This window comes from Phoca vitulina, unplaced genomic scaffold (assembly GCF_004348235.1).
Source record: "Phoca vitulina isolate PV1807 unplaced genomic scaffold, GSC_HSeal_1.0 scaffold22, whole genome shotgun sequence".
NCBI classification, from domain to species: domain Eukaryota; kingdom Metazoa; phylum Chordata; class Mammalia; order Carnivora; family Phocidae; genus Phoca; species Phoca vitulina.
The window spans coordinates 14,190,316-14,213,313 of NW_022589725.1; the positions used below are offsets into that span (position 1 = coordinate 14,190,316).

Sequence of the window (22,998 nt, forward strand, 5' to 3'; positions counted from 1 at the left end):
CTGAACACTCACAGAATGCCCACACCCCACCTTTCCCAGCAGCCTTAGAGGAGGCACCTGCTGGTGGTACTCCTCAAGGCAGCATTCTTGCTAAATGGAAAAGGCAGGGTGCAGACAACATGTATTATGGGCTATCATTTGTGAACAAAGGTCGTTCTCGGTCTTGAGTACATCACCATCACCTGGAGGGCTGGTTAAAATGCTGGTTTCTGGGCCCTGCTCCTCAACTGTCTGATTCAGAATTTGCATTTCTAACAAGTTCTCAGGTGAGGCTGATGCTGCTGGTCCAGGGACTCACCTTGAGAACCACTGACCGAAACAGACATCGGGCTTGCCGAGTGCACTCCCACGTTCTTGAGTCTGCGTCAAGGAACCGCCAGCAGAGGGCGCCTTGCGGAGGGTGGGCAGGGCATTGGAAAGGAAGGGGGGTGGGGAGGAATCTTCCTCCCCCTCCTTGAAGTAGACAATACTTTGTTTCAAAATGCAAATAGTGCGGAAGGACATAGAACAGAGTGAAAAGTCTTCCTTCCACCCTATCCCCAACCAGCCACTTCCCCTCCCCAGAAGCAACCAGTTTCTTATGAGTCTTCCCAAATGCTTAATACTTGTGTAAGAAAATACATAGATCTCCCTTTATTTTACACCAGTGGCAGTTTCCACACACACCGTCCTGCACCTTCCTTGTACAGGCTCAGTGTCCATCATGCGGACGCCCTACCGTCCCCTCTCAGTGGTCACTGAAACCGCTTCCAATCCTGGGCTATAGTGACTCTCCTTGTGCATCTGTCATTTCTTCCTTGTGCAAAATCCCTGGGATAACTTCCCAGGGGTGGGATTGCCAGGGAGACAGCTCTTACCGTGTACCCTGTTATATTGCTTGAATATTTCACCATAGCACAAATCAGTTCAAAAATGAAAGCAGGGAAGGCAGGTGGGCAGTGTCCCATGGTGACGAAGAGTGTGGGTTCCAGAGTTAGATCGCCTGGACTTGAATCCTGCCTCCACTACTTCCTAGCTATATGACACCAGTCAAGTAACTTGCTCTCTCTGTTCCTCAGTTTCCCCATCTATAAAATGGGGATAATAAGGGCCATAATTCCGTACAGTTGTTGGGTGGATAACAAGAACTTGATGAGTGTTAGCTGTCTTTCTCCCCTAGTTGATACAGAGGAAACAGAGGCCCAAAGAGGGAGAGTGACTTGCTCAAAGTCACACAGCAGATTTGTGGCAGGTGCAAGGCCAGCTGACCTTAGGTCTGGGACGTTTTCCGTTACAGCACACGAACCACTCCTCACCCTGCTGAGGGTAGGAATGGATTTGGCTGCTGCTGCAGCTTGGGCTTTTCCACTCAATATCCCAAACATTCAGGGAGAAAAATGCAAAGGTCCAAGTATAAAATTATTGAAATCTCACATTTTAGCTTGAAAATTCATGTTGACTTTGTATTCAACTTTGCACACACAGAAGAGGATACATTGTAAAGTTTACAAAGTTCAGGCCCCCACTCACATGGACGTCTGAGACCCTGAGAGGATGCTCATGTGTACCTCTGAAATTGGCAAAAGCAAGATTTCGACCACAGTTGGTTGAGACTGTTGTATCTTACCAGTCAGTTTTTCTATCCATCACCATATCCCTCACATTGGGTGGCAATGAAATGACCCATGGGCATTTTGTATTTGTAATGCTGTACTCTTTTTCTTTAAAAAAAAGTTTTTTCTTCTTCTTTTTTTTTTTTTTTTACTTTTTTTTTGGGGGAAATCTTTCTTTTGGTATTATTTTTCTTCAAGAAAGCTCCCCAAACTGCGTAAGTTTCCATCTCAGCAAACTGAATTCACTCCTGGTAAAATGTCTGTTTCCGTATCAAAAGAATGGTTATTTTCCCCAAAAGAATCTTGTGGGGAAATCGATGCTACAGGAAGCCAGGCTCTCAGTCTCTTGGTGCCCGGTGTGAACGGGGCAGGACCCCCTACCCCAGGTTCACACGCTGCTCCCGCCCCTCTCCACCAGGTGGTTCTTCAAGGACATCAGCCGGAAGGATGCAGAGCGCCAACTCCTGGCCCCGGGCAACGTGCTGGGCTCCTTCCTGATCCGGGACAGCGAGACCACCAAAGGTGACGCCAGCCTTGCCCACCCTGCCCCACCCTGCAGGGGTACCCCAGGCATGACTGGCCACCACTCTCCTTCTGCAAATGCCCCGGGAGGGCTGAGCCACTCACCCAGCCCACCAGACTGCCAACTTTTCTCTTGCCCTTTGCTCGAGCCTGGTTTAGGTGTCCTCAGCCTCTGTAGTTCCTGGTTGGGTACCTGGACGTAGGCCCAAGTGGTTGTGGACCCCGAAAAACAATATTCTGTTGAAGCTTGACCTTCACTAGCTTATATTACTTAAAATACCCATCACAGTATATCTTGTCCAGAAGCCTGATTCCCCCTCCTTCCATAAGGAAGGGGTAGACCAGGCCGCAGGAAGAGCCCCAGGCCAGGCTCCTCTGAGACTCTGCTTAAACTGGCTCTTTTGATGTTTTTTGGAAGTTTTCATGTTGGCGAACTAATTCCTGAAATTCCTGTGCTATGACGGGGGCTTTCTGCTGGGTTGTCACCCAGGAAGGAAGAACAGTACCCAAAAACATCACATAAACTAGCATCCATTGAGGCTAATTTTTCCAAAGGAATGGATGTCAAGAAGGAGTCTCGTGATTTCAGACTTCACACGTGGGGTGCACCTTAACTAATATGTTTGGTCTCAAAGCTGCTTGGCTCAGATTAAGCAAGTAAATTGCATAAAGTGTGACCTCACAGTATCCTGAGCAGTTTTGGGGACATCCATCAAAGGCATCTGCGTGGCCTTCTTCTCTACCCCTAGATATCCAAATTGGTCAAGCCCGAACGTGGTAGGATAATGCCACTCACCATCACTGTTTCAGGCCAGTGCATATTTAGGCTTTATTTCCTCCCACGCAACCAGCCCCCTTCAAGCCTCAGGGCAAGGGAAATAGGACAAAAAAGGCAAAGCTGTACACAGTCCCCAGCTTCTCTCCAGCTGCTCCCAGGACAGCTGGGGGATTGATTGAGCTGGTCCATCCTGAAGATAGTGGCTGGGGAGACGAGAAACCACCCCAGCCCTGAAGGGCAGGAAGGTGAGCCTGGTTCACTCTCACAGGTCCCCCCAGACAGAGGACCCGAGGGGCCAGTTGAGCCAGTTTAATAAAACTGGCACCGTGAGTGCCCTGAATCCCATCCTGCTGCTTCTCGGATTCTACCCCACCCCTATCTAGTATCAGTCAAGCCAGCCTCACCTTGGCCCAGCAGAGTGGCAAAGAGTGGGGCCCGGAGCCAGCTGCCTGGGTTTGAATCCTGGCTCTGCCCCTTCCCAGCTGCATGACTGCAAGTGAGTTAGTTCACCTGCCTGGACCTCAGTCTCCTTGCCTCTAAAATGACGGTGATCTAAAACCTTGACCTCATGGGGTTATTCATTCACTATAATGAATAACATAATGCCTTATATTCATATAATTACAATCCATTTTTGTGACAATTATTCATATTCACTCACAGTTTATTTGGACGAAGTTCTTAGAACAGTGGCTGGCATATCTGGTCAATTGTTATTCGTGCAACAATATCTGATGATTAAAAGAATTAATGCTGTAAAGCACTCAGGATGTGAACACTCAGCACATGTCGGCTCTCATCAGCATCATTATTATCTCGATGATGAGATACATCATCGAGATACATACAGATGAGGAAGCTGTACTCCTCAAAATCCTATGACATAGTACCCACAGTGCACGCAGAGCAGATGAGAGACAGAGAGGCTAATAGCGTGCCCAATGATGCACAGCTTGCAAATGCAGAAGCATGGTCAGGGACTGAAAGACTTGTGTGTTTCTGGTCTGTGTGATGTCATGCTCATTAGGTTCCTACTACTGCTGTCACAAATGACCATAAACTTCGTGGCTTAGAACAAGATAAATTTATTATCTTACAGTTCTGGAGGTCAGAAGTCTGAAATTGGTCTCGCTAGGCTCAAGTCAAGGTGTCCGAAGGGCTGGTTCCTTCTAGAGGCTTCAGGAAATAATCTGATTCCTCGCCTTTGTCAGCTTCCAGAGGCCAGCAGCATTCCTTGGCTCATGGCCCCTTTCTCACATCCCTCCAACCTTGTGTTTCCATCTTCACCTATCCTACTATTGACTTTGACCTTCCCACCTCCTCTTATAAGGACCCGGTGATTCCCTCGGGACCACCTGGACAACCTACAACAATCTCCCCATCTCCAGATCCTTACCGGGATCACATCCCCCAAGTCCCTTTAAACTAACAAAGTCATAGGTGCCAGTGATTAGGACACGGACATCTCAGGGGGCTGTTGTTCAGCCTACCATGACATCTAATGTTGACATTTACATTTCAGTGTTTACATTTCAAGAGTCAGACTGCGTTTGTTGTTGTGGATCTTTTTGTTTGTTTCTGAGTAACCTGTTTACCAATCTGATGTGGTGTCTTGGCTTTTGTGATAGAGGATAGATGATAGATAGATCGAGACAATGAAGATGCTGATGAGAGCCAACACGTGCTGAGTGTTCACATCCTGAGTGCTTTACAGCATTACTTCTTTTAATCATCAGGCAATGTGATGAGCTATGGAGGTATGATGACCAACCCCATTTTACGGATGAGGAAGCTGAGGCACAGAGCAGTGACATGGTCACTTGTTCAGGGTCTCACAGCTGGACATGGAGGAGACTGGACGAGAACCAGAGAGCCTGACCCCACAGCCCACTCTTCCCCTGCACTCCGCTGCCCTGGTGCCCCCACGGGGGTGCCAGGAACAGGCGTCAGGGTGCTAACATGAGGTGGCGGGCTCTGAGATCTCACTCCTGAGGGGTTTTTCTCTGGCCCGTGCAGGAAGCTACTCGTTGTCTGTGCGAGACTATGACCCCCAGCACAGGGACGCGGTGAAACATTACAAGATCCGGACCCTGGACGGTGGGGGCTTCTACATCTCCCCACGGAGCACCTTCAGCACCCTGCAGGAGCTGGTGGCCCACTACAAGAGTGAGTCCTGCCCAGGGCTGCATCCCAACCAGGTTGGACCCGTCTCCTAGGAATCCTAGTGAAGGGTGCGCTGCAGCCTCTGAGGCCTTCTGAGCTCTTCCTGACCCTCCCCAGACAAATAGCTGCTTTGAGTCTCTGGAAGTCTTAGTCCTGTTGAACAGGAGGGTCAAGGTGACATCTCATCATGCTCTGTGCTCGTGTCCCCGATAGCGGTAACCCATTGGAACATTGGCCACAGGCAGTGGACCGGGCAGGGAGGCCTCCGAGGGGAAGTCTCTGGCTGGCTGCCCTCGACTGACCAGGGGCTGTGTTCCAGAGGGGAGTGATGGACTCTGCCAGAAGCTGACAGTGCCCTGCGTGTCCTCCAAGCCCCAGAAGCCGTGGGAGAAAGATGCTTGGGAGATACCCCGGGAATCCCTCAAGCTGGAGAAGAAACTTGGAGCCGGGCAGTTTGGGGAAGTCTGGATGGGTAAGGACCCAGGGCCAGAGGGTGGAGGGAGGGCCGAATGAGGGAGGTCATTGCTTCCAGGAACGGCTGGAGGCAAAGTGGGGATGCCACCAAGGGGGGAAGGGGAGATATGAATAATAACCGTAAAGGAGCAATTCCTCTGAAAGCAACCACATTATCCTGCTATGCAAACGCTGATTTGCCTTTGAGGCCAGGTTTGTTGGGGTCCAAATCTCCCCTCTGGGCAGGAGGGGTCCCCCTCCCCCTCCCTCGTATGGAGCTGGGACAGTCCACCAGTTTGGGGTTGAGATCATCAGAGGCGTCTTAGGATGATGGAAACTAAGAGTGGGGAAATGTAGTTTGGAGACTTTTCAGGTACGTTCAGTGTTGGCAACTGATGAGCAAGCTGCTCTGAGCACCCGTCATGTGCCCAGCGCCACGCGAGGGCATTGTGGGGCACCAAAAAGGCGTGCATCACCCCTGCCGTCCTGCCCCTAATAACTTGAGAACAGCAATGCCTGCTTTGTGGAATGCGGGGTAGGTGCAATGCCTGGCCTGATGCCTGGTGCACTCCACCATGTTCCAAGTGGGAGCGAAGACAACCTACAGAGATGCAAACAATTCAGCCAGAAAAAATAAATTTAAAATCCACACATTTCAACTACATTTACAGAGACTCTGCTGTGTGCCAGGCATTGAATAAGAGAATGTGGCAGAGAAATTATAAAGAATGTAAAGTGGATCTGAATGATAAGGTTGGAAAACTAAAAATATTATATAAGGCCTTAGACTCTCACTACAGGAAGACCTCAAATCTAGATTTGAGCTTCCTGGCAGCCAAGGCAAAAATGGAAACACAGTAATTATGAGATTTACAAGATCAACAAGATGAGGCAGGGGTGGGGTGGGTTGAGTCCCTGTGGTGGGAGGGGGAGCTGGGTGCTTGAGACTGACTGATATGCAGGCTGATTGGTGCGCAAAAGGCAAGGGAGTGTTTGGTGGATGATGAAGCTGGCAAGGTGGGCGAGGCCAAATCCTGCAGGGTTTTGTGGACCATGACGAGATTGGTCATTTAATTGAGAGAAGTGTTGCGATTAAAGCATTTTAAGCAAAGATGGTGTGTGTGTATGAGTGAGTAACAAAGCAAAGGTGGTGTGTATGTGTGTGCACCAGGAACAATCTGAGTGAGGTTCTGAGGTTATTCTTGAATCCCTACAACAGCCCTTGAAAGGCAGTGCTGATCATTTCCACTTTGCAGATGAGAAGACCACAGTTCAGAGAGGTTAAGTGACTTGCCCAAGGGTACACAGCTAAGAAGTGGTGAACCAGCCTTCTAATCCACATCTTTCTGAGGCCAAAGCCTGCGTCTCCCTTCCCCTCTCTGAGGGCTGAGATGAACAGGGAAGGCGTTCTGGAGGAAGCAGTTCTGCAGCGGGGCCTCCCAGGGCCATGGGGGAAGGAGCAGTGGGTTCTGACCACCTTTCCTGTTCCCTCTCCTGCTCCAGCCACCTACAACAAGCACACCAAGGTGGCTGTGAAGACGATGAAGCCAGGGAGCATGTCTGTGGAGGCCTTCCTGGCAGAGGCCAACCTGATGAAGACTCTGCAGCATGACAAGCTGGTGAAGCTGCATGCAGTGGTCACAGAGGAACCCATCTACATCATCACGGAGTTCATGGCCAAAGGTGCTGTGCTCTGGGCACTGGGGATGCAGGCGTTGGTTCATACTGGTCAACTGCACACTCAAAGGTGATCCTGACATGGTTCTTGCCCTCCAGTCTGGCCAGGAGCTCTTCTGACAAGTACTCATTGAACTTGAGTACTTGGGCCTTGACAGGCAATGGCCCAGCTCTCCTGGTTAATGGGGTGAAATCATTTAAGGGGATGCCAGGAGAAGGGGAGCTCACGGGGCTACAGGAGAGGGGACTGGGTGATGGTAGGAAAGGCTTATGGGTTTAGGATAAGCCTTCGAGGCTGGGGGCAGCTCCGTGCCTCTCCTGCAGTCTTCCGGGTCTGGACCAATGCTCTGGAAAAGAGAGTTGGCAAAGCATTCCTTCCAGGTTGCCCCCACCCTGCCCGCCCATGATCCAAGACTTCCCAGGGATTTTTTTTTTTTTAAGGCCACCACTTCACCACCATCTTCAATCCTTGCCCATTTTTCGATAAACAGAAACATCTCACACAACCTCATTGGGTGTGATTTTGAAATCTCAAAACGCTTTTCATTTTCTAAATACACAATTATGCCAGCCCCAGGAAAGCACCCCCCCCCCCCCCCCCAGTTAACCAGGCTCAGAAAGCTATCTCAGTCAAAGAAATCGTGATTGTCCCCGTCCAGTAATCACACAGTTATTTTTAAAACACCGAAATTCTAGTTCCCAAATATTAGACATGGTAAATAAATATTCTTATTTAAATCTGTTACTTTTTTTATTTTTTAAAGATTTTATTTATTTATTTAAGAGAGAGAAAGAGACAGAGACAGAGCATGAGCAGGGGGGAGGAGGCAGAAGGAGAGGGAGCACCAGGCTCCCCGCTGAGCAGGGAGCCCAAAGCAGGGCTTGATCCCAGGACCCTGAGATCATGACCTGAGCGGAAGGCAGATGCTCAACCAACTGAACCACTCAGGTGCCCCTATTTCAATCCATGACTACGAGCAATTTTAACCATACACCAAGGGAGCGTGAGTACTGAGTAGTACGTGTTGCTTCCCCTCCCCCCACAGGAAGCCTGCTGGACTTCCTGAAAAGTGCGGAGGGCAGCAAGCAGCCGTTGCCCAAGCTCATTGACTTCTCAGCCCAGGTGAGAGTCGAAGGAGGACGTTGCGGTGGGGGGGAGGCAGGAACTCAATGATTTCTTCAACACATGCTTATTGGGCTCGGGCTATAATAGTACCAGCAATAACAGGTGACAGGCACTGAGTGCTCAGTATGAACGTACAGTTGACCCGCGAACAAGGTGAGTTTGGACTGCGCTGGGTCCATTTAGAAGCAGATTCTTTTTTTATAAATACAGTGATGTAAATGTATTTTCTCTTCCTTATGATTTCCTTAATAACATTTTCTCTTCTCTAGCTGACTCTATTGTAAGAATACAGAGTATGATACATATAACATATGAAACACGTATAAATCCATTGTTTACGGTACTGGTGAAGCTTGGGGTCAACAGTAGGCTATTAGTAGTTCAGTTTTGGGGGAGAGGGAAGTTGTATGTGGGTTTTTGACTGTGCAGGGGTCCTAGCCCTCGCGTTGCTCAAGAGTCAACTGTACACTTTTTGTATGTGTCTTGCAGGCATTAACACATTTGTCCTCACATCAAACTTAGAGAGTGGGATTTTTATTATCTATTTTTTTTTAAGATTTTATTTATTTATTTGAGAGAGAGAGCATGCGAGAGAGCACATGAGGTGGGGAAGGGGCAGAGGGAGAGGGAGAAGCAAACTCCCCACTGAGCACGGAGCCAGCCAACCAGGGACTCAATCTCAGGACCCCGGGATCAGACCTGAGCCGAAGGCAGACGCTTAACCGACTGAGCCACCCAGGCGCCCCTTTATTATCTATTCTTATGTAAGACTCCTCCAAAGCTTAGTAGCTTGAAACAACAACAGTTTATTATTTCTTGTGATGCTGTGCGTTGACTGGGGTTGGCTGGGTGGTTAGACTGAGGTCAGTCACATGGATGCATTCTGTTGAGAGCTTGCCTGGGGCCAGAATGTCCGGCATGGTGGCTCAGCCTCTGGGATCTCTCTCCGTGGCCCCTCGTCACTCAGCAGTCCAACCAGGGCTTCTTTTTTTTTTTTATTTTTTTTTAAAGATTTTATTTATTTATTTGACAGAGAGATAGACAGAAGAGCACAAGCAGAGGGAGTGGCAGAGGGAGAGGGAGAAGCAGGTCTGCACTGAGCAGGGAACCCGATGCGGGACTCGATCCCAGGACCCTGAGATCATGACCTGAGCCGAAGGCAGATGCTTAACCATCTGAGCCACCCAGGCGCCCCCAACCAGGGCTTCTTTACAGCATGGTGGCTACGTTCCAAGAGGGAGTGTTCCAAGGGACCAAGCCCTAATGTGCAAGCACTTGTGAATCCTCTGCTCCCATCATGCTTTGCTACTTTTCATTGGCCAAAGCATGGCCCACGGCCCAGCCCAGGTTCAGGATCGGAGGGGGCTGCATAAGAGCATGAGTCCCAGGAGGCACAGTCCATTGGGGGCCACCAATGTTAACAGTCCAGCCACAGACAGGTCATCCCATTTTACAGAATAGGAAAGTAAGGCATTGCGAAGCAGTTGAGTGCAGATGAGGAAACTGAGGCCCAGTGAGATGAAGTAGTTTGCCTAAATTACTGTGTTGAGGTGGGAGGATACAGCAGCGAATGAAATGGAGAGTATTTCTGTCCTCCCAGAATTTATAGACATTAAACAATTGGATCTCTAAGAGAGGCATTACCCAAGTGGTCCTGGATCAGTGCCGAAGGATGCAGTATCCAGCAAAATAAATAATGTACACAAACCAAAGGACCACTTCTGAAAATCCTATTTTCTCTCTCATTTTCCCTTCACTCTCTGCAGTTCCTCTTACTCCCCGCTTGAGTGCTTTTCGCTTTTGTCCTCTCTCATTCTCTCCTCTCTGTTGGAAAACGGGGGAGGAAAGGCATGCTGTGGGAGGTCGTGGCTGGAACAATTAGCCTGGTCCAGGAGCAACCCAGGAAGGCTTCCCTGAGGAAGTGGCTTCTGGGCTGAACCCTGAAGGACGAGTGGAAGTTAGACAGCTGCATTGGAGAGAGGAGGGTACTCTAGATGGAAGAAACAGCCTGTGCCAAAGCCCATGGGAAAAAGCAAAAGAGCTGGGCCTGGTCAGCCCGTACCTGGGGCTGGCAAAGATGAAGGGGGTGTGGTTTGCAGCCTGGAGGGTGTTAAGGGAGACCTGCCTAGGGCCTTCTGGAGATCCCTAAGGCAGAACTCATGGGGGTATGCAAATCCCAGGAGAGGAATGTTCAGATATAGATATATAGAGATATATAGAGATATATAGAGATATATATAAAGGCTTTAAATTTTGGAGCCTGGAATGCCAGAGCCATATGGAAATCAAGGCCTGGCATTTTCACTTTAGTGGTCCCTGTCCCTAGGGAAACAACAGTCTGGCCTATAACTAAATTATAACCATCAAACTGGCAGAACTCTTGTTGGGGGAGAGTCAGCCTGGGCAAACGCCACTCTCCCTGCTTCACAGATGGGAGAACAGAAACCAGGAGCAGAGGGCCCAGGGAGAGGAAGGAGGCAACCTGGGACCAGGTCTTCACCTCCAGTCCCAGAAAGGCAGACGGTGTAGTAGAACATGTCTCACCCACTGGCTGTATGGGCCTCAGACCTACTACAGGCCTCAGGGTCTTCATATGTCAAATGAGGGAATTAGACCACATCTGTGCTTCTCAAGTTCAAAAGCCTTTTATAAAGCCATAAATCTGTTGGTCAAATGAAATCTTATACAGCAGCTGAACATTTTAAAATAGGTCAAAACAGAGCTGCTCAGATTGAAGAGGGTGCCCTTTGCTTTGTCCCCCCACTCCCCCCCACCGGCAACCCCAAGGAATCAGTGGGATTCAGTTGGAAGAGCCCAGATTAGGCCCTTCCAGCTCTGATTTTGTGGTTCCCTGATACTCTCAGAAGGAAACCCAAGTTTTTGTTTTTGTTTTTTTCAAACCCAAGTTTTAATGCCCAACATCAGGGCAGCCTGCTTGGTGGTCATGAAATGTCACCACTTCATCAACCCCTAGCTCTTAGACCAACCCTGAGCCCAGTGAACCTCTCCATTATTCATTCATTCAATCCTTGAGAAACAACACTATGTAAGCCTCTGGGCTTAGGAGTCACATAGAGTTTTGGTTTTGAACCCAGCTCTGCCTGTGTCACTTTGAGCCAGATGCTTAACCTCTCTGAATGTCACTTTCCTCACCAGGGAGCATGAAGAGCCACAATTGAAGTGCATACTTATTTGCCACTGTTCTACACCCTTGATGTAGACTTAGAGGATTCATCCTCACATGACCCCTCAGAAGCAGGTTCTGTTGATGTCCTCCCTTCTACGGAGAAGAAAAGTAAGGCAAGAGAAGGGAAGTAGCTTGCTTGAGGTCCCAGAGCTGTGGGGCTCAGGCTGAGCTGGTCCAACTCCAGAGTAATTGCGGAGTTACTTAGGCAGTATCCTCTACAGTCTCCTAAATTGGGTTAATCCCACCTGCCCCCCTGAGTGCATGCGAAAATCAATAACATGAATGTCTGCCTGTGGGTACTGAAAAAAATGGTAACTAGCCGCATTAGTGCCAAATCCAAGGCCAAAAGTCCAGGTAGCGTGATGGATCAGTGCCCAGACCCTGGGCAGGGATGCTGGAGTTCCACTACTGGTCTCCACTTGGACCAGTTACTTATTTCTCCAGAATTCAGCTTTCTTGCCCGTGACGTAGGGCTGATAGCAGGCGTACCTCCCCAAAGCACAGAGCAAATGCTGTTTAAGCTCAAGTATCCTCTCATAGTAAATGAGGAAGCTACAGTGCCTGCCATTAGCATAATAGCCCTTGTTAACTGTTCTGTTGTCTGAGGACTCCTGATAAATCCCTTCCCCTCCCCACCCCTCTGCCCCCCACAAGACCTTGTCTCATCTCACCCCAGGCTTGTGACTCCAAGCAAAATCAGTCTCAAGTTTTTGTTACAAAGTCTGAAGCCTCACACCTCGGTTCTGGTAGCCACCAGGTTCCCCCTGCTGACCACTTCCCGCAAGTGCGCCACCCCTTGCCTCTGACCTTGAGCAGGCTTGTGTCTTGGTCTGGTCTGTCTTGCCAGGCTCCCCGACCCCACCCCACAAATCGCACCAGATTGCACCCAGCTGCAGTCCTCCAGAGCGCTGGAGTTCTGCAGTAATTAGAGGCAACATGGGGCACAGGGATTGGAAATCTGCAGACTGGTTTGAGTCTGACATTGAGAATTTTCCTGGTGGGATGATATGGAAAAAGTGTCCCCTGCTCTGTAAAACCGAGATTGTAATAACACTTGGCTCGAGGAGCTCAAAGGCCAGTTTGTAAGCCATAAGCGCTGTTTTCTAGGTGTCTGAGTGTTAATTATAAACCTCTTTATGAGGGTTAATGCACAAGCCCTTGAAAAAGGTCCCTAAGGGGGCATCTGGGTGGCTCAGTCAGTTGGGCATCTGCCTTTGGCTCAGGTCATGATCCCAGGGTCCTGGGATCAAGCCCCGCATCAGGCTCTCTGCTCAGCGGGGAACCTGATTCTCCTTCTCCCTCTGTCTACTGCTCTGCCTACTTGTGCGCACGCTCTCTCTCTCTGGCAAATAAATAAAATCTTAAAAAAAAAAAAAAAAAAAAAGTCCCTAAGGAAAGATCCCACATCTTTCCATCAGAGGCTTCCAGGGACCCAATGTGAATGAGAATTCTCCATACAGTCTATTATTCATTCAGCAGCCATGATGGCATTAAAATATACATCAGACCATGTCACACTCCTGCTAGAGGACTTCTACCATCTTCCCATTGCGCTCAGTGTACAATCCAACCTCCCCTCCAAACCTAGAAGGTTCTTCACAGTCAGCAGCCTCCCTCTCAACCTCAACTCCCCCCACCCCGCCCCCATCTCTCTGTGGCAACTTCTGCTCAGCCACCTGTTCCATGAACACCAAATTCATTCCTACCTCTGGGCCTTTGCACATGATGTTCTTACTGCCAGGAATGCTCTTATTTGACACACTTATTGTCACTACTCAGATCTTTGCTAAAATTTCACCTCTTCAAAGCAGCCTTCTCTGACTACTCAATCCAAAACCGCAGTCTACACTTCATGTCCTGCTATCCTGCTTTATCCTTTACGGCACTTACTACTACCTGCAGTGGTCTTGCCTGGCTCACCAGCTGTTCAAATAATATGCCTGGCACCCGTGAGGCACTCAGTAGATACCTGTTGAATGAATACATGAATTTTCCCTACCCAGGCTTGAGGATGAAGAAGGTACAAGAGATACAGCAGAATATGACATTAGCCTAGCTTGTCTTCCAGAAAGAAGGCTGGGGATGAGAGGACCTCATAGTATTCTGGTGTGTGTGTATGTAGGTCCTGAGGAAATAACGCCATTGCTCTTTCCTCAAAGTAGTCTCTGGAAGTCTTAGAATCCCAAAGAAGCTTCTAAAGTGACCCAGCCCTCAGATTCCCCCCCAACCTAGATGGGGAGATAGAGAAATGCCAACCTGCGCTCAGGACCCTTCCACAAGAAAGGGGAAGCTGGCACACACATTTTCCCATTTTCTCAAACTTAGACACTCCTCTTGTGTTTTTGGGTGGGACCCGCCTTGGGCTGGGCCAGATGTGAAGATGAGGATGTCTCTGTTTTGGGTGGAGATTGCAGAAGGCATGGCCTTCATCGAGCAGAGGAACTACATTCACCGAGACCTCAGAGCCGCCAACATCCTGGTCTCTGCGTCCCTGGTGTGTAAGATCGCCGACTTTGGCCTGGCACGTGTCATCGAGGACAACGCGTACATGGCTCGGGAAGGTAGGGAGCGCTGCCAAGGGACCCATGGGGCCCACTTGGATGGATTGTGAGCATTGAGAGTCAAGACATGTGTCTGTCTCCGTATTAGCTATGTGTTAGTAAGCTTGCTGGAGTCCTTCTGGACAGAGTATCCTGGTCTGTAGACTCTCACCAAGTGACTCTGATCAATTTTAGGCTGAGCTAGCCAAATGCATGTGGAAATTAAGGGTGAGAGCAACTTTATGCGTAATAGAAAAAAACTGGGAAGAATCCAAATATCCATGAGTAGTGGAACCAATATATAAATTGTGGTACATTCATGTAATATAATATTAGGCAGCAATGAAAAATTACAAACCAGTGCTCCATCCAACCAAATGGTTGGCTCTCAAAGACATAATATTGAAATGAAAGAAATCAGACCAAAAAAAAAAAGGAGAGCTGGATGGCACCATTTACATAAAATTCATAAACAGGCAAACTTGTGTATGAATAGCAACATAATTTGTGACAGCCAAAAAGTAGAAGCAATAAGAGCACATTATTCGGCCACAATAAAGGACGGAAGGACTAGATGCTTACTGTGGATAAACTTTCAGAACATCGTGTTAAGTGACAAAGACTGCATATTGTATGATTCCATTTATAGAAGTCCTCAAGGACTCTACTCTTTGGGAGCTGTAGTTCACTGGGATATTGGCTGAATCAATGAGATAGTCCAGAGTGCCAGCTCCCCTGGCACACCCCAAACCCCTCTGCCCCTTCCTCTCCACTCTAGACATCTGTCCTCAGGATGGATAGCCCTTGCTTCCGTGGAGGCTGGACGTAGGGGCAGATGTTAGCAGCCTTGCCCCTGTCCTGCTCCTCACCCTAGCAGACACCCAGCCCTGACTGCTCCCAGACTCTGACTCTGCTCTGTCCAATCCCACAGGGGCCAAGTTCCCCATCAAGTGGACAGCCCCTGAAGCCATCAACTTTGGCTCTTTCACCATCAAGTCAGACGTCTGGTCCTTTGGTATTCTGCTGATGGAGATCGTCACCTATGGCCGGATCCCTTACCCAGGTAGCGAAGGGGGCATCAGCTTGCAGCTGCTTCCATGGCCCAGCCTGGGTCTCTTCTCTTGTCGGTGTATTCATTCAGATGGAGTTCTTGATCCTTGCCCCCAACCTCCCCTCATCTGCCCCATCTCAGTTAAAGGTACCACCATCCACCCAGTTTCTTAAGCTGAAAATCTGAGGACATCTTTGGCCCTTCCTTTTCTCTCACCCCTTACTACATCCAAAGCAGTCCCAAGGTTTTGGCCACTTGCCTCCTAAATACATGCTCATGTCTAACTCCACTGTCTCCACCCACATTCAGGCCAACATCATCTCCCACCTTGATGGTACAGTGGCCTCCTACGCAGTCTCCCTGCATTTGTCCCTCTCCCCGACAGGCCATTCTCCACTGAGGCCAGAGGGATCCTTGTAGAATTGTGAAACAGATCTTGTCCCTTCTCCACCTCTAACTCTTTAATGGTCTCTCATTGTAATTGGGACAAAATCTCAAACTTCTAATTATGGCCTGTAGGTCCTACATGATCCAGCCCCTGCCTACTTCTCCAGCTTCATCTCATTCTGTACCCCACCATCCAGTCATCTAAAGTATCATACATGACCCCTACTTCTCATTCGTAATACCCCATATTGTCTCATTCATAGTATTCGTTGCAATTGACAACTACAGATTTGTTTAATATTTTCCCCCACCAGACACTGAGCTCCGTGAGGTCAGAAATCATGTCTGTATTCCTCACTAGAGTATGTGTACTGCCCACCTCTGTTCTTGGTACATGGTGGGTTCTTAATAACTGTTCGTTGAATGGATTAATTTATCCCCATGCCTACGGGCAGCACCCTACGCTGAGTAGACCAGGTAGTCACAAAGACATACCCAACATGTAGATTGCCTGAGAGTCCATAAATAATGTTATTCTCTGTTCCTTTCTGGTTGAGATGTCTCCTGTTCTGTAGCCAGAACACTGGGGAGAAGGAGAAAGGCAGATATAAAGAATCCCTGACTTTGTATATAAACCATCCTGAACTTGAATCTCACCCCATCAGCAATTACACTTGGAGAAATTCACTTCACTTCTCCTACCCTAGTGTCTTCACCTTTAAACAAATATAGGTAATGGTGTCTACCTTGCAGACGTGGTTGTGAAGATTAGAAGTAAGAGGTATAGACAGTTGGTTCATTCATCGGTTTTGATCGAATCCCTCCTGTGTGTTAGGCACTGGGGATATGGTGAGTCGAGCACATTCTAGCCTGGAGGGACACACACACACAACAGACACACACTCTCAGCTGGAGGTTACTTCTGAGCAGAGAATGAAGCAGGGTGAGTGAGAGGGAGTGACATGGGGCACCTGTGGTGCTCCCCAGCTCCTGTCAGAGCAGGTCCTATTTGAATTGAAAGACAGCTCAGTGAGGAACTAGGGGAAAGATTCCAGGTAGAAGACACTGCTAGCTCCTAGGCTCTGAGGTGTGTCTGAAGAAAGAACAAGGAAGCCTGGTAGCTGGAGACAAGGAATGAGAGCAGATGGTGAATGATGAGGTCGGCAGGGGCCAGATCAGGGAGGGCCCATGGCCATGCTGAAAACTGTGGACTGTGGATGTTAGTGGGTTTGAGTCAGGGAAGTGGCATCATCTGATTTCCATCTTTAAGTGATGCTTTGGTTCAGCATGGAGAGTGGATTGGGGGCTGGGGAGAAGGTAGCAGCCACAGCAGTGGGATAGGGAGAGGTGGTGGAGACAGAGGTAAATCGATGGGTTGATAATATCTTTCAAAAGAAGGAAAAATGTGACTTGCTGATATGGAAGGTGAGAGAGAGAAGAATCAAGGTTGATCCTCTTGGTTAATTGAGCAGCCAAGTGGGTGATAGTCTGGGGTTAGAAATTCAAGAGTTCTGCTTTAGCCCTTTTACATTGAGGTGACTTGTAACATCCAAGTAAAGATATTGAAGGAAGCCCTCGGATATATGAGTTTGGAGCTCTAGACTGATAATGTAAAATTGGGCATTGTAGACATGTAGAAGATTGTTCTTAAGGATATCTAACATAAACTTCAATTGAACAAGGAAATAGTCCCATTCACAGAGTGACACTGAGACAGCCTGCCTGTTTTGTCTTGAGAGTACACCAGTAAAAGCCAGGCATTGGGTTATGGAACCAAATCCATTAGGATGCATTAGGCTCTAAGTAAGAAAATAACTAAGAATGGCAGAAACAATAGGCAAATTATTAACCTCTATGATAAGGAGTCTGGCATTGGTGACTGGCTAGTTCAGGTGCTCAACAGCACTCAGGTCTGTGGGTTCGCTTCTCTGTGATTGTCTTCCCTGTGTGGTGCTTCAGCTCCAAGGATCATGTCGTTTCTCAGTGTCGTTGGAAAGAGGAAGGGTGTATCTTCCAAGGGAGGAACACCTTTCCTGGCAGTCTCCTGGGACAATGCTCCTCAGCTCCCATTGGCCAAAATTGGGTGCCATGGTCCTGCCCTAGCTGTAGGGGAGGCTGGGGAAGGGGTACCTGACTTTCATAGTGGGGGGGGGGCTCAGCTACCAGGGGAGGTGGGAAGTGATAGCTGCTGGGGAGGCAACAGTCTCTGTCACCCCGGGTTTCCCTGTCCCAGTCCCTCCCTCTTTAATTCCATGGCTCCTTCTCAGGGATGACAAACCCTGAGGTGATCCGGGCACTGGAGCGTGGATACCGCATGCCTCGACCAGAGCACTGCCCTGAGGAGCTCTACAAAATGATGACACGCTGCTGGAAGAACCGCCCTGAGGAGCGGCCCACCTTCGAATATATCCAGAGTGTGCTGGACGACTTCTACACGGCCACTGAGAGCCAGTACCAACAGCAGCCGTGATGGGTGGACCCGGGCGGGGTCTAAGAGGTGCCTCCAGCGCCACCTGCCTTCCCAGTCCCAGACACCACCCACCCCCAGTTCCAGCCACAGTTCCTCATCTGTCAAGGGGTTGAACCGGAACAATCTCTTTTTGACTCCAGCAATCTACAATCTGCCCCCCTCAGGAGACCCCAAGTTGATATTTCTATTGCCTGGGACAGCTGGATTCCAGTTACAGCTGTGGTTTGGATGGGAAACTTTAAAAATAATGCAATAAATATTTAAATAAAAGATACAAATGCTAAAGGCTTTACTGACAGATCAGCTTGTCCTGTCCTGCCAGTTCCTGAATATCATCTATTTGCCCTTTTGCTGGATGACGAGTCAGAAAGGGGGGAAGGACCCTTCCAAAGACCAGGAGTATGAAGACAAGTGGGGTCCAAGGCTCCCAGGGTTTCTAACTGCCCCCAAATAGTCACTGGCTGTGTTAGTTTCCTATGGCTTCTGTAACAAATGACCACAAACTTGGTGGCTTAAAACACAAATTCATTATCTTACAGTTCCAGAGGTCAGATGTCTGAAATGGGTTTGGCAGGGTTGTGTGCATTTTGGAGCCTCTAGGGGAGAATTCATTTCCTTGGCTTTTCCGGCTTCTAGAGGCTGACACGTCCCCAACTCATGCTTCTCTTACACTCATCACTCCAATCTGCTTGTCATCACAGTTCCTTCTCTGTCCCCTGCCTCCCTCTTTCTCTTGTAGGGACACCTGTTGGTACACTGGGCCCACCTGGATAATCCAGGCTAACTTTTCCATTTCAAGATCCTTAATCACATCTGCAAAGCCCTTTTTTGCTACGTAAGACAACACATTCACAGGTTCCAGGGATTAGGACAGACATCTTGGGTGTGGAGGAGGGACGTTATTCTGCCTATCACACTGGCACAGGGACGCTGGATGGGTTTTTGTCTCCAAAGAGCTGAGTTTGCCAAGATGATGAGAATGATTTTTCATGACTGGGGCCCTGACTTTCCCGACAACCTGCACTGATACACGAGCTGATTAGTCTGGGTCTCCCCTAGGGCTGCAGGGCTGTCCGCAGCCTGGGCATTTCCCATGGCCAAGCAGCCATCATGGTTGTTAAGATGGTACCCACCATTGTAGGAATACCAGGGTCTGGAGATGTGGTTGCTGAGAGGTATCTGGTAGCCTGCATGGGAAACTCTCAGTGGAACGGAGGGAGATGTGGGATGGAAGCGGAGAAGACAAGGAGGCAGTGGGCCCTTCCTGCATGTTGTTTCAGTTGAAAGCATTAGCTTTCGTTGTAAGGGGAATGCTGGGAAGAGGTGGAGAGCGAGATGGGGAACCATTGACACCTTTCTATACTACTGCATCTCCTGAAGGGTTTACATCACAGCACCTGCCAGGGGCCCCTGGAACCCTATATTGAATTGATTCTGCACCCCTGAGTAGCACAGAGGAACTGGGAATAAGCTGTGGAAAATGAAGGTAGCAGTGTTTCAACTTACCTAGTTGGTAACGGAATTTCTCTCCTGCTTTCTCCTTTGGGATATGTCTTTGGGTATCTGAAAGCAGAGCTCAGGCTCCTTTAGTAGGAATTTGCACTCATAATTTGTGGTACATTGTATTGCTGTTCAGTAATCCATAAGAGGGAGCCTATTGCTACATAGACAAGACCAGGGGTCAATTCGCATCCTCCTGCTCTTTCGGTTTACACTGCCTATACTGTGATTTATGCCTCTGGTCACAGGAAAGACAGATTAAAACATGGGGACAGATACAACACCAAAGCACAAGCCATGAAAGAAAATATTGATAAATTAGACTCCATTAAAATTAAAAACTCTACTCTGAGAAAGACACTGTTAAGAAAATGAGGGTGGCTCAGTCGGTTAAGTGTCTGCCTTCAGCTCAGGTCATGATCCCAGGGTCCTGGGATCAAGTCCCAAATCGAGCTCCTTGCTCTGCAGGGAGCCTGCTTCTCTCTCTGCCTCTACCTGCCACTCCCCCTGCTTGTGCTCTCTCTCTTGCTCTCAAATAAATAAATAAAATCTTTAAAAAAAAAAAAAGAAAATGAAAAGATAAGCTCCAATCTGGGAGAAAATATTTGCAAAGCACATATCTAATAAAAGGCTGATATCCAAAATATACAAAGAACCCTAAAGCCAACAATCAGAAAACAAGCAACCCAATAAAGAAATGGTCAAAGACCTGAACAGACACCTCACGAAAGAAGATATGCAGAAGGCAAATAAGCATATGAAAAGATGCTCAAGGGGCACCTGGGTGGCTCAGTCGTTAAGCGTCTGCCTTCTGCTCAGGTCATGATCCCAGGGTCCTGGGATCGAGCCCCACATCGGGCTCCCTGCTCCGTGGGAAGCTTGCTTCTCCCTCTCCCACGCCCCCTGCTTGTGTTCCTGCTCTTGCTGTCTCTCTCTCTCTGCCAAATAAATAAAAATAAAATCTTTAAAAAAAAAGAAAAGATGCTCAACATCTTATGTCATTAGAGAAATACAAATTAAAACAATACCACTGCACACTACTTAGAATGACCAAAATCCAAACACTGACAACACCAAAGGCTGGCAAGGACAGGGAGCAACAGGAACTCTCATTCATGCTGGCGGGAATGCAAAACAGTGCAGCCACTTTGGAAGACATTTGGCAGTTTCTTACAAAACTAAACATATTCCTGGGGCACCTGGGTGGCTCAGTCGGTTAAGGTCTGCCTTTGGCTCAGGTCATGATCCCGGGATCCTGGGATCGAGCCCCGCGTCAGGCTCCTTGCTCAGCGGGGAGCCTACTTCTCCCTCTCCTTCTGCCTGCCACTCCCCCTCTTTGTGCTCTGTCAGATAAATAAATCTTTTTTTTTTTTTTTTTTTAAAGATTTTATTTATTTATTTGACAGAGAGAGACACAGTGAGAGAGGGAACACAAGCAGTGGGAGTGAGAGAGGGAGAAGCAGGCTTCCTGCGGAGCATGGAGCCCGATGTGGGGCTCGATCCCAGGACCCTGGGACCATGACCTGAGCTGAAGGCAGACGCTTAACGACTGAGCCACCCAGGCGCCCCTGTCAGATAAATAAATCTTAAAAAAAAAACCTAAACATGTTCTTACCATACAATCCAGTAATTGCACTCCTTGATATTTACTGAAACAATTTGAAAACTTCTGTTCACATAAAAACCTACACACTAATGTTTGTAGTAGCTTTATTTATAATTGTCAAAATTTGGAAGCAACCAAGATACACTTCAACAGGTGAGTGGATAAACAAACTGTGGTATATCCATATAATGGAATACTGTTCAGTGATCAAAAGAAATGAGCTATCAAGGCATGGAAGAAACTTACATGCACGTAGCTGAGTAAAAGAAACCAATCTGAAAAGGCTCCATACTAACAGATTCCAACTTTAGGACATTTTGGAAAAGGCAAAATTGCAGAGATAATAAGATCAATTGTTGCCAGGGGTTTAGCAGAGAGGGAGGGATGAACAGAATGGAACATAGGGGATTTTTAGGGTAGTGAAGCTATTCTGTATGATACTCTTAATGATAGATAACATCTGTCAAAACTCAATGTACAACAGAAAGAGTGAACCCTAATGTAAACTATGGACCTAGGTTAATAATAACAACAGGCTCATCGACTGTAACATATGTAGCCACTAAGGCAACATGTGAATAATAGAGGAAACCGGGGGCTGGATGAGAGGGCATATGGGAATTTTGTGCTTTCTATTCATTTTTCTGTAAGCCTAAAACTGCTCTAAAAAATAAAGTCTGTTCAATAAAAAAGCAAACAAAGACATGGAGATAAATTTAATGCCACCAATTCTTTGGGAAAACTGCATGCACTCCTCCCCTGGGAGGCATCAAAGGAAGGCATAGATAAGGTGCCCCATTCTAAGATGTCAATGACTTGCTGTAATCTAGTATCTAGCTGTGCCTTTGAGTTTAAACACAGGGAAAGTACTTGTTTCATTTTCCCCCTGTGAGTTGAAATAAAACTGCCTCCTTATTCCCTGACCTGGGCCCTCAGTTTTGTCATGTGTCTGTCCTCATCACCATATATTCTGACATAAGGCTATATCAATTTGCATTCCTTTTGGAAGTTGGCAATGACTGCTAGTTGTTGCCATATCCATGTTCCCCCTTCTTCCAGAGAAATAGCATTTTTATCAGGGGCACATGACTACCCAGAATGAAGGCTGCACTTCCCACTCCCTCTTGCAGCTAAGTGTGGCCAGGTGATTAAGTTCTGGTCAATGGGTTGTAAGTGGAAGTGTGCTATAGCACCTTTCAGTATCCTTTCTTAAAAGACAACTGATGTGGGCTCTTTGCCCCTTATTTTTCATCTCTTCCTCTATCTTGCTGCCTAGAATATGCATGTGAAGGCTGGAGCTCTAGCTACCACCTTGGACCCTGAGGAACATGAATTAACTCAAAGGATGGCAAAGCTGGATAGGGCCTAGATCTCTTAAAATATTTTAAGTACACCACCATAGCAACTAGAAGGTCCTCCAACTTTTACCTCAGAGGGTGTGGCATGCACTGTCAGGATCCCTCGAAGGGATTAGATGTTTAGCTACCATTACCTGCACCACTGTATGCCTGAGGGCTCTTTTCCTAAAGCTGCAGAAAGCTCAGCTGCCAGTGTTCCCAGAAGGCCAAAAGTGCTGAGGAATTCACCCACTCTGGGATAAATCCTCAACTAATGACTTTTGGGAGTTGGTGTATAAATACCCCAGCTCCCTTGCTCCCCTGGTGCGGTAACTGTGAGGTGTGTGTTTTGGGTTGCTTCCCAGAGTTTCCCCATGGGATTACGCTTCAGTTACTCACAGAGGTAAGTTGCTTGACAACATACCTTCCCCAAGTATAGCTCTGACATGACTGTGGGTTGATAGTTTCATTTATATTCATGAATAAAATGGAAATGAAATAATGAAGATGTACATTGGAACTTCACTCATTAGTCAATGACATGAGCAACTTCTTTGCCAGCTCAGGTAAGAGCTTCAAATACTGTCACATTTTTGTGCTGATCATAAT

General features: G+C 48.0%; 1 protein-coding gene and 1 long non-coding RNA gene across 3 annotated transcripts in view; one reads left to right on the top strand and one right to left on the bottom strand.

Moving 5' to 3' along the window:
- Positions 1-18,231, top strand: part of HCK (HCK proto-oncogene, Src family tyrosine kinase) — a 38,369-nt gene extending 20,138 nt beyond the window's left edge. For both annotated transcript variants that reach the window (XM_032419353.1, XM_032419354.1), the window contains exons 6-13: positions 2,011-2,114; positions 4,909-5,058; positions 5,375-5,527; positions 7,012-7,191; positions 8,232-8,308; positions 13,906-14,059; positions 14,970-15,101; positions 17,744-18,231. In XM_032419353.1, the coding sequence (XP_032275244.1) occupies positions 2,011-2,114; positions 4,909-5,058; positions 5,375-5,527; positions 7,012-7,191; positions 8,232-8,308; positions 13,906-14,059; positions 14,970-15,101; positions 17,744-17,946 (1,153 nt within the window). In that variant the 3' untranslated portion in view covers positions 17,947-18,231. The remainder of the gene's footprint in view (positions 1-2,010; positions 2,115-4,908; positions 5,059-5,374; positions 5,528-7,011; positions 7,192-8,231; positions 8,309-13,905; positions 14,060-14,969; positions 15,102-17,743) is intronic.
- Positions 1-22,998, bottom strand: part of LOC116641580 — a 49,101-nt gene that overhangs the window by 21,626 nt on the left and 4,477 nt on the right. The window lies entirely within an intron of this gene.